The following is a 16,959-nucleotide window of genomic DNA, read 5'->3' as shown; positions in this document are numbered from 1 at the left end:
GCATTTCTGATCTAATCTGACCAGTGGCAAATCTGAAAGTATCTGATCAGGTCCAGGTAGGTGGGGGTCTCATTAGCTTTGATGAAGAGGAGGGATTTCTCACCCTCAAAGACTGGAGAGACGGTGGAATAGATGGTGCAGTTGTAAATCTGGGGAGAGAGGCAAGTGAGGAAAGATAATGTGAGGGTTCCCTCCATGAGCTCAGAGGTACAAAGTCATCTTCTGAGAGCGAAGGTAGACGGGTTGGGGTAGGTGGTCTCAGAAAGCCATGAAGGTTTGTAATAATCTTTGTGGGGACTGAGAGAGAGAGAGAGAGTGGCCAAGACACGTGTCAGGAGATCTGAGCACACCTGAGTAACCCTGCTGAGTCCTTCCTGTCAGGTGGAGCAAGGGCAGCAGCAGACTGCCTCATCAAGAAGACAGGTCTGGGGCTTCCCTGGTGGCACAGTGGTTGAGAGTCCGCCTGCCGATGCAGGGGACACGGGTTCGTGCTCCGGTCCGGGAAGATCCCACATGCCGCGGAGCGGCTGGGCCCGTGAGCCATGGCCGCTGAGCCTGTGCGTCCGGAGCCTGTGCTCCGCAACAGGAGAGGCCACAACAGTGAGGGGCCCGCGTACCTAAAAAAAAAGAAGACAGGTCTGGCCAAGAGGTCAGCTGGCATTTTCCACAATAGCCCAGGTGGAGAGCCTGTTCTCTATGGTCTTGGGAGGTTGCCTAAGATAGCCTTGTTCTTCTAGTTTATTCCAAGTCCCAGGCCCAGGGTCTATCAGATTCCTCAAGCATCTAGAATAAGAGTAATAGTTATGGCTAATGTTTAAGTCTTTACATGTATTTACTCATTTAGTCCTCTCAACACATCTGGGGGTAGCCCACCATTTCTAGATGAGCAAACTGATCCATATCAAGGTCAAACATCTTACACAAGATCACACACTTGGTGGAGCTGGGACTCAAACCCAAGTGACCTGCCTCCAGAGCCTTTGCTCTTAGCAGCAACATGGCACTGCTTCTAAAGGCTAAGAAATGTTAGAGCTGGAAGGCAGTTTCAGAACTACCTAGTGAAAGCCCTTCCTTTTGCAAATGAAGTGCCTATGGGTGCCCAGGTCACAGAAGGAATAATGGGAGAGCCAGGACAACAATCCCAGCTGCTGGGAGTAGCTGATTCTCCATCCTAGCTCCAAATGTCTCTCCTTGCTCCAAGCAATGAGCTGAGTCTGAGCTGGGCCTCCTGGAGCTGGGATTTACTGGCTCCAAACTCCATAGTTACGGCTGGGAGGAGCTATACTGGTCTTCTGGTGTGGAAGGATGACCGGGATGGTGACACACATCATGGAGGGCCTTCTGGTCCTCAGAGACTACCACTTAGTCTCCTTTTCATTAATTGCAGTTATACCATATTGAGGAGATGTTTTCATGAGACTAAACAGTCCATCTCCTTCAGTTTTCTGAATGGGTCGAGAACATACATTTCCATATTCTTACTTACAATCTAACTCAACCTTTTTTCCCCCAAATAGTAGATCTAGAGTAGCTTGACTTTTGGTTGGCTTTTCTCATCCTATTTAAAATAGCAGGAATCACTATGAGCATTACATCCATAGATTATAATGTAAAAAATAATGTAAATAAGGGGTGGCTCAAAATAATTTCCATTTTCAGCTGGCTCTGGAGTATGGAAGGATTATAAACTTGCCTTCAAATATTTTTACTTGGCATGTCAGAGTGGGCAGCCCCTCGCCATTTATTACCTGGCCAAGATGTACGCCACAGGAACAGGAGTGTTAAGATCATGCAGAACTGCTGTGGAGGTAAATCATGGGCTATTTCTAAAGCACTTTTCATTTATCACAGAGAGGAGGTGATACTGTCCTTAGATTGTTGGTGTCTTTGATTTTATATATATTATCTTGTTTCTTCCAGCTGACAGTGTGAACACTGACATTTGCCAGGGAGGAAAAGCAGTGATGTAACTCAGACTGGGAAAGGGAGGAAGAGAAATGATCCCTCCTGTCTTGCATCTGGCTTTTCATCAGGTTCAGAGCTCGCCTCAGAATTCAGTTATGGAGCTCTGTTTCAGCTTTCAATCAAATCTCCAGGGCAATTTGGCACTTCTAGTAGGATGGGGAGTTGCGACTTGGGACATGAAAGGCTTGATTTAGCCTAGAAAATGTAGCCCACTTCTTCCCAGAAAGCCAGGTCCTTAGGTTTTTCTGATGATTTGGAAGACAACTGAGAAAGTGAATTCTTTCAGCCTGGGATAGTGATGCAGTTTTCAAAAGAATGCTTTTAGGACCTTAATGTCCTTCATTGATTTATTAAACACTTCCCCTGCACGAATATAAATACCTTCATGTTGCAACCTGGCCCCTCTGAAATTCGTTTCAAAACCTGCCAGCTAATAATCTATCTTTAGATTTGCTCCTTTGCCAATTCCTAATGAATTATGTATGGTTAACCTCTTTTGGTTACATAAGGGCTATTCAACTAAGTTGCCGGTTGTCCCCACAGAGCTCTGCACACCTCCCTCACGGTTATGTCACCTACACCCTCAGGCACTGTCTTCCCTTCATTCTCTCTTCTCCACATCAGCTGCAGCCTTATAATGCACCCTCGCAGGGCAGCAGCGTCCAGAAAATCCCTTTTATTAGAAAACAGAAGTCGATACATTCTGTTGTCCTGCCAAATAGCCCCGAAGTCAGAAAAGTTCATTTACACATATTTAAAACAAGCCTCAGGAAGTGTAAGCTCAAGACAAAAAAATACACACACCTGTAATCTTCGTGCCTATGAAAGGTATTAAGACCTCACCCTAAATAATTTTCAAAAGCCAGCCTTTAGACCTAAAATCCTTGCCTGACCAGCCGTCAGGAACTGAAGACTGAGGTTATTTATCGTTTACCTGGAATGAAGTGTATTGGCTAACTAGTCTGCTTGATTTCTCTTTGTATATACAGCTTTATAAAGGTGTCTGTGAACTAGGCCACTGGGCTGAGAAATTCCTGACAGCATACTTTGCCTATAAGAATGGTGATATAGATTCTTCTCTTGTTCAATATGCACTACTTGCAGAAATGGGCTATGAAGTAGCTCAAAGCAATTCAGCATTCATTTTGGAATCTAGTAAGATAAGTTAAAATTCTCTGCAATTCCCCAATCATACATATGCATATATGACTTTACTGTAGGGGTATTTTAAGCCTTCCTAATGGAATGTCTCCTTTTTTTTTTTTTTTTTTAGAAAAAGCTAAAATCCTTGAAAAAGAGAAGATGTATCCAATGGCACTTCTCCTATGGAATCGAGCTGCCACTCAAGGTACAGAACTTAGATAAAAATGAGCACTACTTGGCCCCTGTCCACTATTATTCATCTGATTTTCTCCAGCTGAGTTCTTGGGCACATAGGCAGAAAGGTGCAGAATATCTAGGAGGTGGTATTTCAAACTGATATTAGGGTCAGTCTTTGGTTAGAGGTCATTTCCAGGAACTTCTTTTGTTATTCTCAAGGTCTCCAGTTTAGCAAACCATAGGAATTTTTCTATGGCTCTGTCTCCATGACACCAGAATGGTTGTTTGAAACATGGCAGTTTTACTCAAGAAATCAGTTTTCTTGGTCTGGCTTCAGTCACTCATTTGCTGAGTTTTTCTGAACTTATCAGAGATATGACCTATGTTTCAATGAGTTTATATAGGTTAAATTACTTATGGCTCTAAGACTTGTTTGATTTTTCTTTTAGAATATCACATTGAGGATTACCACAAGCTTCAGATCTTTATTATAACCATTAGGATGGTAGCATCAGGGGAAAAAAAGAAGAATTAATTAGCAAGATCCTCCCCCCACCGTAGGGAGCGCTGGTGGGAAAGCAGTGGCAGGTGGCATTTGCATCACTATGTCTCATTCCATTCTTTCCCTAAAATTATATTACTAATAGCAGAGAGATTCTGCAAAGCTGTCACTATTGGCATTTGGATATGTGAGGTGCTCTCTTACGGTAAGAGGGCAATTTTATTTCCAATTAAGTTTCTTAAAATCATCTCAGGCTAAGGCCGAATCATCCCTTTTCTATAAGAATTGAATGGGATAAAAACAATTCTCAGCTGATGCTAATATGAGGCAGAAGAAAAAGTCACAGTGGTGCCTTCTCAGGTCCAGCTGAGCCGGTACTGCAGCAGCAAGCCATCTGTGTGATTTTAGTGAGAAATTCCCTAAAAAAAGAAAAGTCTCTGTTTTCTAAAATGTTTGGAGTAAGGAAACAACACCAGCAACCCCTCAGCTATGGCAAATCATCTGAATTGTAACAAATACAGGTTTATTCCAAGCCAGAAAATGCTGTGGAAATTGCATCAAGGAAAAGGGACATTGAAAATGAGAGGACATTAATATTAAACAGAATTCACCAATATAAAAATGTCAGACCACTAAAAATAATTGTGTGTCACCAGAGAGGTCAGGCATGATTGTCTCCAAAGATGTGGCTGCTGAATGGCTGTCTTGAGCTTAGGAAATCTAGTAATGGAAGTTAGGTTTCCAATCAGTCATTGGCGATGTTTCTTCCAGGAGTGTGAGGAGGGTGCTGAACCATAAGGACTCAGCCACCAGCCTGTGACTCTGAAATTGGAGGGGAAATCCCTCCCACTGTCTGGTGACCCCCTAGGAGCCTGTCAGGATTGCCACATGCACGGCCCCCCCACCGTCAGTCCCCTAATTAGGGTGGAGCTGAATCCTCTGGAGAATCTGCTTGTTCACAAACTTTCATTCTTAGAGACCTCAGGGGTCCTGCTTACTGCTTGCAAAGCTTGAAAATGCAGAGTCCTGTTCTTTTGTGGCTATGGTGCAGAAGGAATCTTGGGGTCAAAGGAAGATAGCTTTGGGCAAAATTAGAGATGGAGTGGGTTTCTCTTTAGAGCTCAAGGGGTCTCTTGCCTCTCCAGGCCCCTCTGAGCCCCTCTCCTGGACATCATTTCTATGAGGTCTTACCCCAAGCTACCTATACATTTTGAAGCACCTGAGAAGCAAACCCTGACAACTAATATCTTTGGCAGCTTAAGAAGTTTACGACGTTACTTCTACTCCAAGAAAACTAAAGACGGCTCATGGTATTACATTTTAGTATAGGGTTCCAGAAGATTAAAAGAACTTCAGAACCCAAAGGAATCAATTCCAAAAAATTTTAGGCTTTGCATTAGGTCAAATGGGAAGAAAAACTTGGAAGGAGTCCTATAGCCCTTAATGATACACATCAGACCATACCACACAGGGTACTTTCCCTTTTTCCAAGTAAGCCTAGACTGTGCCAGCGGGGTTGGCCACAGCTGAAGTGGATGTCCTACATGAGCATTCCCTCATCTTTTCAATCAACATAGCCCTAGTGAGTGGAAACATGGGCCCCAAAGATTCCCTTAGAGGTCATCCCTAAGTGACCTTCAAAAGACTGAAGTCTCATATCTTAAAAAATCACGTGAATTTTTTTCTACTCCTGAATATTTTCATGTTTGTTGGAAACTAAGATTATAAAATACTTAACATCTGGGGAAAGCATTTTCTAAAAAGTTTCCTGCCCTGTCTATCCATTCATTCCATAAATATTCATCAAGTACCATTCCCATCCTGGTACTATATCAGTGATCAAGAGCTTCAAAATTCTCTCTCATGAAAGAGAGAGAGAAAATAAACTAGTAAACAAATAAGATAAGAGTGATACATGCTGTGAGGAAATAAAACATGGAGATGGGATGGATAACTATTGAGATGTAGTCTGACAAGTTGTCAGAGAAGGCTCTAGAAGGGAAGCGACATTTGCAGTGAGACCAGAATGATGAGTCAGAGGAACTGCAAACATGCCAGGCAGAGGGGCTTGAAGAATCTTACTGCAGGGATGCCGAGGCAAGAATGAGCTCGGTGTGCTGAAGGAATATTAAGAAGGCTAGAGCATCCCGAGAAAGTGACATGTGGTAAGCCCAGACAGGGAGGCAGAAGACAGATAAGGCACAACTTGTAGGTCAGGTAAGGAATCTGGATGTTATTCCAAGTGCAAAGTGAAGCGCTTGGGGGTTTTAACACAGGGAATAATGTGATTTGATTTTACATTTGAAAAAGATCATCTTGGCTCTTGTGTGGAGAACAGATCGAAAAGTGTAGCTAAAAGCACATTTTGGAGGCTGCTGTAGTATTCCAGGCTTAGACTAGATGGTGGAGGAGCTGGAGAGAAACAGGTGTGTTTTAGAGGCAGAACCAACAGGATTTGCTGATGGATTTGATAATGAAAGTGAGGGGAAAGAACTGGGAATAATTCCCCTAGATTTACAGCCTGAAAAATGGTGGTGCTGGCACTGATAGAGGAAAGGAACTGATGACTTTGTTTGGGGGATGGGGTAGCAGGGAGTTAAGAATCTCTAGTGGATGTTTTTTTTTAAGTCTGAGATCCAGGCAGAGAAGTCAAGAAGGCAGTTGTAAGAATCTGGGGCTTAAAGAGAGATGGAATATAGATACAAGTTCAGAAATAGGAAACATAGAGCCATGGAGCTAGATGAGATCACCTGGAAAGAGAGTTGAGATAGAGCAGAGTGGAGGAGAGAGGAGGGGAAGGGAGGTGAGGAGAGAAAAGAAGGGAGAGGAGCTGGGGAAAACGGAGTCAGTAACGAGCCCTTGATATTCCAACATTTAGAAGCTGGGTAGAGGGGGAGTGAGGCAAGGGTTTGAAAAGGACAGGCCTTTGAGGCAGGAGGGAAGTCAAGAGAAGAAAGGGCTTGGGCAGACAGCGCCAGTGATTCCAGTGCTGCTTAGTGGTCCAGTGAGATGAGGACAGGAAGTGACCGGGGGTCTGGCTGCGTGGAGGTTATCGACCACCTTAAAAATAGCAGTTTCTTGGAGGAGGGAGCAGAAGCCAGAGTGGGGTGGGTTGAAGAGTATGTGGGAGGAGAAGCTTTGGAGACAGTGAGCGTAGAACACCCTTTTGAAAAGGCTGAGTGTGACGTGAACAGAGAAATGGGGAGTAGTTACAAGGAGATGCCATGGGATAAAGAAATGGGATAAAGGTTTGGTTTTGTTCATAGAAGATACCAAAGTGTGTTTGGATGACTCATGGGACTAGAACAGGGGCAGAAACTGGTGATGCAGGAGAGCAGAGCTTCAGGAGTGAAGGCTAAGAAAAGGAAGGGTGGGAGCCAGTTTCCCAAGAATTGACCTACCTTCAAAAAATGAATCTAAAAGGTAAAACTGATCATTTTTTATTCTTTAAGAACATTTGTACTATACTGTGGGAGTTATCCTACAATAAAGACAGCTAGTATTGTGTGTTATATCCATAAATCATATCTAATTCTGATTCTGGGATTCTGAGTGTTTTTTTCTTTTTTTATATAGATTATCATTAGGCTGATATTAATGATTTACTAGGAACTACACATGGATCATTTGAGTTATTATTTTCCTTCTCATTCTAATATTTCTATCAGGCAATGCATTCGCTAGAGTGAAAATTGGAGATTACCATTACTATGGCTACGGGACTAAGAAAGACTATCAAACAGCAGCCACGCATTACAGCATCGCAGCCAACAAATATCACAGCGCACAAGCCATGTTCAACCTGGCTTATATGTATGAACATGGTTTAGGTATGGCAAAGGTAATTGTGCTGGTAATAATCCAACCTAGTAACGGCAGCTGTACAGGAAGGAAAATTTATAATGTTTTTACACTTCATTGACGTCATCAATGTAGAGAAAAAGACTTAATATTTGCTGAGTCCCTCCCACATGCCAACACATATTATGTATCCTGATATAACCCTATGAGGTAGAATTTATTTTCTCCATGACGCCCAAGGATGGAACTAACGAGGAGAGTAAATATAGTCTTGGCCAGTTTGATTCATAGTAAATTCACGCTTTTTCCAGCAACACTAGTAGGCCCTGCCCCCACTGCCTTCCACCCACAGGCCTTTTTCCATTAAAATTTCCATTGACTCACAAGCTCTCGGTAATAAGGAGAAAGTGAGAATGAGATCAGAGCTGGATACAGAGGTGGCATTAATCCAGAAACGTCTTTTGAAACACCCACTGTGTACATGACACAATGCCAAGTGCTCTAGAGAGGCCCAAGAAAATAGATCTCCATCCTTCAAAGACTACACCTGACTTGAGGAGATGAGGCGTATTCATTAAGAGGGCTAACACTACAAGGTGATAACGGGTAGATCCTTCAGACAGTCAGTGTAATTAAGGCAGAAGATGGCATTAGGGTCTGACAGGGTGAGAAAGGTGATTACGATAGCCGGGTGTTGGTGTGTTATGTATACCATGTCCTTTAAGTCACATAACCACTCAATGAGACGCATCCTATCATTGTCCTCATTGTTTGCATCAGGAAATCACAGTGCAGGTTAAGTCATAGGGCCGAGTTTGCAGGGCTCATCGGTGGTGGAGCCATCATTCGAACCCAGATCTGGCTGACCCCACATTACTGGTGGAAGGAGTGGGCCCGGCACTACTGAATTTTCTATGCTTTCTTTTTCCTTCCAGTTGTGATAGTAACTGGGAATTATTGGTAGGGAATTTCCTAGCTGACAACTGCTCATGTGCACACGGCTGCAAGAACTTCTCATTCAGGTGCCGACAATCCAGCGGTAGAGACCCCTGCCTTCGGGTGCTCTCCTGTGCCTGCCTCTTGCCTGATCACTTTTCATCATCCCCAGAACCCTAAGCAGTAGAAAGAATGTCAAATCCACATGCAGTCTGTTTTCCCCATTCCTAGCAGGTGCAAGCTTGCTGTTTTATAACATTGGGGCGGGCAGGACTGGATCGAATAGCTAGATTGGATGATCCTTTGGATGTTATTAAGCCACACTCCCTTCCCCTCCAACTGTCATCCACATCTGTAAAACGGAACAGTGATACAAGCCCTGCCCCAGGCTCTGAGGATAAAACGAATAAGCCTTTGTGAAAGGGCTTTGTAGTGAAACAGTGTGTGGAATGACTTTTTTAGATCAGAAGAGAATGTGAGTGATTGCTAAGTAAGGCTTCAAGAGGATTAAAGCTTTTGTTCATCATTCCCCATGTAAAACATAACAATATTGGTGAGAGGAGCATTGTCTGTATAGGATAAAAGTGACCCCACCCCATGGGTTAAATTCAGATTAGCTCTCCTGCCCCCATATGAATTGAGAAGGACTTAACAGCCCCATTGTCCTCACAGTGAGGCCATTTAGCAGGGACTCCCTGGGGCGGGGAGAGCTGTCCTCTCAGGACACAGGGCCGACTACACAGCCCGCTGTGTTGGGGGTTCAGTTTTCCTCCTTCGAGTCACTGCTGGCTCTCTCCTAGGCACTTTCTTCACAATGTCAAAAAGCAGTTGTCGAGACATATATTTCATACATGTAGAAAACCTTTGAAGTTTCTCTCTAGCCACATTTTTGTTCTTTTCGGTCAGGGTTCTTGTTAAATCGTGGGTAGTTCATTTTGATCAGTCTCTCCGTCACAGATAAATTTTTTCCTACAGAAAGTCTCTACATATAGAAAAAAAAAGAGGCTGTGCTTAACCTCAGACCTGGACATGGGAATTTTAGATTTAGTTAATGAGGGGCCGTTGCTCTTTGTCTTTATTAATTTCTTTTGTTTAGCAATTAGTAAAATAATTGCCAAGTACCCAGGGGCCAAGTTTATTAATCTTGCTATCTCGTAGTCAAATTAATGAGGAGATATCACCTCTTCTAATTCTTAAAATGAATATGCTGATAATTAAAAGTCCAAAGCTTGTTCCACTTATGGTTAATGAAAGCAAAGCAGTTAGGAGAACAGGCTTTCATAGCACCCAAGACATCGAGTAATTACGCATGTCTTCAGCAAGGCTCTTCACAATCCTCTTTATTAGTTAAACCTCATACAAACCAGTGGGAAAGATGAGTCTAACATCATTACCAGGATTTCTCTGAGAATCAAAAAAAGTTTTGGTAAACTCTGAATGTAAGCCCCCTGGAAAAAAGAAGTAAGGTATAAATAGACTCTTGGCAAATCAGTGTAAAAATATGGGTCATTATTTTTCTCATCCGTCTTTAGGAAAGGATTTGGGACTAGGGTGATGTAGGTGAATTATCCTAATAGCTTCACTGAGAAACATCTCATTCCCCAATTTCCGCCCTTGAGTTAAGCTCACTTGACTTAACTGTGGACCAGGACGGACTGCACCATTGTTTTGGGAACACAAAATAATACCTAGGGAGAAGCTGAGAGATGACCTGAACTAATTTAGAAATAGAAGCACTCGGCTCACAATTTGTTATGAAACTCCTTCTCAATTTATACTTGATTCAGAAGTCCTTCAAAAATTTAATAACCATGAAAAAACCTGTTGCCCATCCTCTCCTGCCCATTCCTTCTGTCTTTATCCCGGTTCAGGCCAGAATTTCTACTTGTAAAGGATTCTCAGGAGTCTCCCATTCTAGGGTTCTTCCTTGAACTGTGTGGCCAGAGAAAGCTCTGTCCACCAAAGATTTACCACCAACCAGAAACATCCACACTCAACTGTTGAATGTGTTAAACCATTGAAATTTGGGGTTTTATTGGTTGCAGATGTTAGCATTACTTTAGTTAACACATAATACAGCTAACAAAGCCCCACTGGGTTATTCTTGATAAAGTATAACTCTAGTACTGCTACCCCTCCACCACACTCCTCCCAAAAGTTGCACACACACACGCACACAAATACAAGCCAACAAACACAAAAATAAAAGAATCTTACTGACTTTCTATTGCTTAATGAAGTCCAGACTTCTTACCCTGGCATTCAAACCCTCCCTGACCTAATCCACCTTGACAATAATGGCTTGATATGCCACTGTTTCCCTATGTACCTTCTAGGCTGCTTTTCCTTTCCCCGCAAGACCTTGAACTGCACCCTCCTGACCTTAGGTCACATCGCCCCATTTGCTGGAATGATTTTCTCCCACATTTTTGCCCATTGAAGACCAATCCATTTTTCAAATAATAGCTCCAATATCATCACCTCTATGAACCCTTCAGTGAAGCCCTAGATTTAAAAGACATCTGCTTCTAAACTACCATGGTAACGTGCCTTGCTTTTCTTCATTCATTTATTTACTCAAATATTTATCAAGTCCTTGTTTTGTGTCAAGAAGCATTGTGTCAAGAAGGATATGAGAACAAGACACCCTTCAAAGCGTTCATAGTCTACTGTGGAAGAGACACGTCCATAGCTAAAGTGAAAGCCCACAATGGCGTGCATGCATGCACACACAAGTGAAATACTATAAACTTGTTAAAGAGGAAACCATTCAGGCAGAGGAATCAGTACTGTCAGATTCTGTTCTAAAATGTTTTTGTAACATAGAGTATAAGACACATGATGCTCTTTTTATTTTTTCATTTTTTTCTTTGTTTTGTTTTTAAAATGGAAGAAAGCAGGTATGTTTTAAGATACTGACTAGAAAGTCTATCTAAATTAAGAAAAAAGGTGAGAGGAAATTATCCTTGGAAATGAGTTTTAGTATATATAGGTAGACCTACTAAATAACACATTTTTTGGATCCTGCAGGGAAAACAAAACCACATCTACTGAATAAATTATAAATAGATCTGTCAAAAATAAAAGTAATTATGGCACGAAACATTTTTATTTTTTTCATTTGTCTAGTCTGACCTCCTATGGAGTGTTAGAGCTGAAGCTTTAAACACCAGAATAGAATTATTTTCTGGAAAGGCCAAACTAAAGTTTGACATTAAAATGGCCCCCTCGGAAATATGACAGGACAAAATATACATCTCTTAGAAATGGTCATAACTTTTCTTGAAATACATGTCTATTATCTAATGAAATAATCAGAAATGTACAAAAAATTTTGTGTGTGTATACCTTTATTTATTAGAAAAAAACCCTACAAACAACCAAAATACTCCAAAATAGAGAACATGTTATATAAACTATTGTGTGGTGGTATACTACTCCATTATGTATTTTATGTCCTAGTGACTAAGTGAGCAGGCCAGAAGCAGACTCTCTGGATTTGAATCTCAGCTCTGCCACTTACAAGTCATATGAACTTAGATAAGTGACTTAACCTCTCAGCGCCTCAGGTTCTTCATCTTTAAAATGAAGTTAATAATATCATCTGCCCTATAGAATTGTAACAGGGTTTAAATAAACGACAGTGGTGAATGTCACACAGTAAATAGTTAATAAGTATTAGCCATTATTATGAAATACTGTACAACCATTAAAAATAAAAATATTATAGACTAAAGGAATATCTTAGGACATGGTATATTTTTTGAAATATATCGTTAAGTTAAGAAAACAGAAGACAAAGTATCATACAGAATGAAAACTTCCTAACTTAAAAGTATATATATAGGGCTTCCCTGGTGGCGCAGTGGTTGAGAATCTGCCTGCTAATGCAGGGGACATGGGTTCGAGCCCTGGTCTGGGAAGATCCCACATGCCGCGGAGCAACTAGGCCCGTGAGCCACAACTACTGAGCCTGCGCATCCGGAGCCTGTGCTCCTCAACGGGAGAGGCCACAACAGCAAGAGGTCCGCGTACCGCAAAAAAAAAAAAAAAAAGAAAAAAAAAAAGAAAAGTATATATATATGAATATATACAAAAACACTGGAATGCTGGAAGGATGTGTATGAAATATCAGTAGTTACCTCCGTACAGTGAGATTGTGGGTGTTTTTTCCTTATTTGTTCACCTCTGTATTTTCAAAGTTTCCTCTAATTAACATATTTATAATAAGAAAACAAGAATGAATTATTCAAAAAACTACCTCTGTCCCAGTATAAGACATTTTTGATGACACCAAAAGATTCGGGGCTGGAAAACTCCTGAGTCACGTAATTGAACAATCTTCATAAACCAGATCCTTTATTGCTGAAGAATTCTGTATCTTTGAGTTATAAGCAGCTTTTGAACATGTGAGCATAGGGCAGTACTTTGGCACACCTGACATTAGAGTTAGAAACACTTAAGAAGTCTGTAGATCGGTTTATATAATCTCCTAAATCACTGAATTTAAAGCAAAATAAACTCAAACGTACCACAGAAAAGTTAAAGTAAGTGGACTGGATGTGCAATGGACTTAAATAATGGACCCTAGCCATCATCAAAGCACAATTTATCACAGGGAATTTTCTTTGTGTGAATGGTTTGGATTTTTTTTTACTAAATAGGATCAAAGAACAAGCAGTCTTTTCTAGAGTCTAGTAATAAAATTTCTTTTATATGGGTTGCCCTAATTAGGCAGAATGGTTCAGGATTTTCTTTCTCTGCGAATTTTAAAGAAAGACTTTCCTATCGCACCCCACCCCCATTGCGAATCGTGAGGCCACCTTGGCCGGGAGCCAGCTCATCCCACTTTAAATGGTACTTCTCTGCTCTTTTTTATTATAAGCTAAGCAACTGAATTGTGATGCTTGTGCCTCAAGAAATAAATTAATAACTCTTGCCTGCCTCAAATAAGAATGAAGGAATGAGATATTGACAAAGGTTGCCTCTCCTTGAACGTCCCCTCCAAGTTAACATGCCTGTCACGTGTGGAGGTAACACCGCTGTTGTGATCTGTAGGGTGCTTTCAAGTGAACACCCTCTGAATTTGTTGGAATTAGAGACACAATTTAAAGTTTTTATAACATCCATTTTCTCTGTTGCCAGGAAGATTTGTTTGGAACAGTCTCCTGAATTTTAATTATTTTAAGCAAGCATTATTCCTCTTTCTCAAACAAATAAATTTACCAGTCCACGAAGCTTTGGAAAAATTTAAGAAATGACAAGCAAAACATAGCTGAGAGGACACCACCCAAGAAATGGGTTTAGCAGAGGCCTCAAGGATTCACAACTCTTGAACCCTGTGTAACGGGGGTCTGGGAGATGGAGAGGAGAGACAGAGAGATACTGGATGAGCACAATTTGTGAAAAATCCCTCTTCTTCCCCTTCTTTTGAAAATAATCCACAGGCACCCAAGCAAAGTATAATTCTGGCACTGGCCGAGGGCGCTTCAACCTTTAAATGCAATTCTACTTAGCCTTTTCGTTTCTCGGTTTGGGAAAACAAAGCAAATGTAAAGCAAACAAAAACAAGCCGTAAGTAGGTGAAAATGAAAGATTTTTGATCTACCATGGCATAATTTAATGGGGAAAAACAAGTTCCTAAAAATATACTACGTCATTTATGGAATCAACTTCTAGCCTGAGAACCAAAATAGTTTATTCGCTCATTCCTCATTTATTCACTCATTTGATAAGTATTATCAAAGACTTGCCATGTGCTTGGCACTTCATTAAGCACTGCGAATTCAGGGGTGAACAGGCAGTGCAAGCCCTTGTCTTCAGGGACCTGGAGACAGACAATGAATAAACAAATCCCATAACTTCAGGTATGATAAGTACTAGGAAGAAAAGCAGGGATTTTAAATGCTTGCCACCATCTGTATTGCCATTTGTTTGGGGAGATGTACTTACTGTTGGTGTCTGTTCTCCTGCCCTTTTAATTGGAATTATACTTAAGGTCTGGTCCAGAGATATCCAAGAAAGCTTTTTGGGGTCTGTGTTGGTTCTCTATGGCTGCTGTAACAAATGACCACAAATTCAGTGCCTTAAAACCACACACATTTATCTCACGGTTTCTGTAGGTGAGAAATCTAGGTGAGCTTGACCGGGTCCTCTCTGTAGGGTCTCACAGGCTGAAATAAAGGCTGTGTTCCTTACTGAGGGCTCTGGGGAAAAATCTGCTTCCAAGCTTATTCAGGTTGTTGGCCAAATTCAGTTTCTTGTGCTTGTAGGACTGAGGGCCCCATTTCCTTGCTGGCTGTCCACATTCCTTCTCCTGTCCACGTGGCCCCTCCACAAGGGCAAGTTGAGTCCTCCCATGGCTAGAATATCTGACTTCTCCTCTGCCACTTCTCTCTGCCTTTCTCTTCTGCTCTCTGAGAAAACTCAGTGTTTAACGGCTCATGTGATTACACTGAGTCCACCAGGTCATCCAGGACAATCTTCCTATCTTAAGGTCTGTAACCTTAATCACATTTGCAAAGTTCGCTTTGCTATTGTAACATAACATATTAACAGTTTCCAAGGATTAGGGCATGAGCATCTTGTGCGGGCCATGGGGGAAGAACGTTCAGCCTACCAAAGATAAGTTACTGTATTTCATATGGATTCCATTTAATTTCTCCCAAAGAATCTGTACCTAATGAGTATGGGCCGTTCTTCTCTTTCCAGGACGTTCGCTTGGCCAGGAGATTATATGATATGGCTGCTGAAACAAGTCCGGACGCTCACATACCTGTGTTCTTTGCCCTCATGAAACTGGAAACTGTGCATTTGTTTCGAGATATCCTGTTTTTTAATGTAAGTTTGTCTCAGATGGGTCCCAAAATCTCTGAAAACTCCAGTGAGCAACTCTTGGGAGATGGGATGGAGGCAGATGATGGTTCTAAATGAAGTGGGAGGCTTGGATTTATTTTTGACAGAATGTCTCTTGCCAGCAGTTTACCATGAGATGGAAATGGATGAAATTGGACAATACCCTTGGACCATACTGGGATTTATTTGTGATTGGCCTAATTGTTGCCGTGCTGATCTTCTTGCTTAGAAATCGCTACCTGTAGGATCTGGACCACAGAAAAAACCTGCTCACAGGTACCAGTTCACTTCAAGTCATCTTCACTAAATAAAAAATTTCCCCGTCAGACTCAGGAGTCTGCTGCTGATTTCCCATATAGGCCTGTGATGGAAAATGGACAAAGGTTGGGACTCATCCTCTGAGAAACCATTTCAGATCTCCTGCTTTGTTGAGGTGACCACTTGGGGAAGAGGGGATTGCTGGAGACTGATCACCTAAGATTTCCTTACAAACTTCTCATCATGGGGATCTAGTCCTGAGTTAGGGATAAAGATCACCCATTTTCATGTGGTTGTGACAGCCAGTCCCCTTTAGAGAGGACAAATGGGTTTCTTGGCTCCTACAGACATACTGAAGTCGGGAGGGGGGAGTTTGGGGAGGGCAAGAACACAGATCCCTCAGAATGTGATAAAGGCAAAAATTACAAACAGATGCTTTGTCTTATGGGAATGATCTGGTGAACCACATTCTATCTCCAATGAGCCAAAATTCCTCATGGCATTGCTGTGCCAGGGGGACTGATTCAGCCTCCTCAGCCGGGGGCCTTCTATCAAAGCTCCCTTAGCAGCTGTGCAGTGAACGGCACCATTTGGGGTCTCTCCAGCTTGCACCCCTCTCTTCCATTCCTCACTGGACCCCTGTGGAATCCCCTTTGGAGTATCCATAAAGGAAGAAGTTATCAGTCTCCTAGGACAGAGGCTAAAGGGCCCAGTTCTTTGTCTCCTCGGACAGGTGAAGCAGGGCTGCAGCCCAGTGCTGGGGACAGTGCAGGGAGAGAAGAGTGCAGGAGGCCATGACTTATGTGAAGGGCCAGTCTTGGATCTCACCCTCACTGAGCCTCAGTTTCCTGATCTGCAAAGTGGGAAGATCTTCAAGATCTTAGAGAGCTGGTATGAGAGTGAATGGGATAATGTATGTAAAGGAATTATCACAGGGTCCGGCATCTGGAATAAACTCCATAAATGGTAACTTGTAATATTCTCTAGAAGCTCATGGCAAGTTTGTTGGAACGTGTGGACAGCTGAGCTGATAACACTCAATGTGGTTTCAGTGCCCTGCAGTTAGTTCTCCAGCCAAAATGCTGGGTGTTTATGTAGGAAAAGATTGTGCTTGCCTACTTGAAAACCCAAACTAGGGACAGGAAAAGAGTTAATTAATAATGTCGATCATGGGAATTCCCTGGCAGTCCAGTGGTTAGGACTCTGAGCTCTCACTGCTGAGGGCCCAGGTTCCATCCCTGGTCGGGGGAACTAAAATCCCATAAGCCTCGCAGCACAGCCAAAAAAAAAAAAGAAAAAATGTCAACCATGATCAGAAAGGA

General features: G+C 42.1%; 1 protein-coding gene across 1 annotated transcript in view; it reads left to right on the top strand.

Moving 5' to 3' along the window:
• Positions 1 to 15,624, top strand: part of SEL1L2 (SEL1L2 adaptor subunit of SYVN1 ubiquitin ligase) — a 43,852-nt gene extending 28,228 nt beyond the window's left edge. The window contains exons 12-17 of the mRNA XM_060078471.1: positions 1,660 to 1,808; positions 2,955 to 3,120; positions 3,239 to 3,313; positions 7,456 to 7,628; positions 15,236 to 15,364; positions 15,502 to 15,624. Of these exons, the coding sequence (XP_059934454.1) occupies positions 1,660 to 1,808; positions 2,955 to 3,120; positions 3,239 to 3,313; positions 7,456 to 7,628; positions 15,236 to 15,364; positions 15,502 to 15,624 (815 nt within the window). The remainder of the gene's footprint in view (positions 1 to 1,659; positions 1,809 to 2,954; positions 3,121 to 3,238; positions 3,314 to 7,455; positions 7,629 to 15,235; positions 15,365 to 15,501) is intronic.
• Positions 15,625 to 16,959: the final 1,335 nt, after the last annotated feature.

Source organism: Mesoplodon densirostris, chromosome 16 (genome assembly GCF_025265405.1).
Source record: "Mesoplodon densirostris isolate mMesDen1 chromosome 16, mMesDen1 primary haplotype, whole genome shotgun sequence".
NCBI lineage: Eukaryota > Metazoa > Chordata > Mammalia > Artiodactyla > Ziphiidae > Mesoplodon > Mesoplodon densirostris.
Note: the sequence above shows the minus strand (reverse complement) of the source record. Positions and strands in the feature narration are given on the sequence as shown.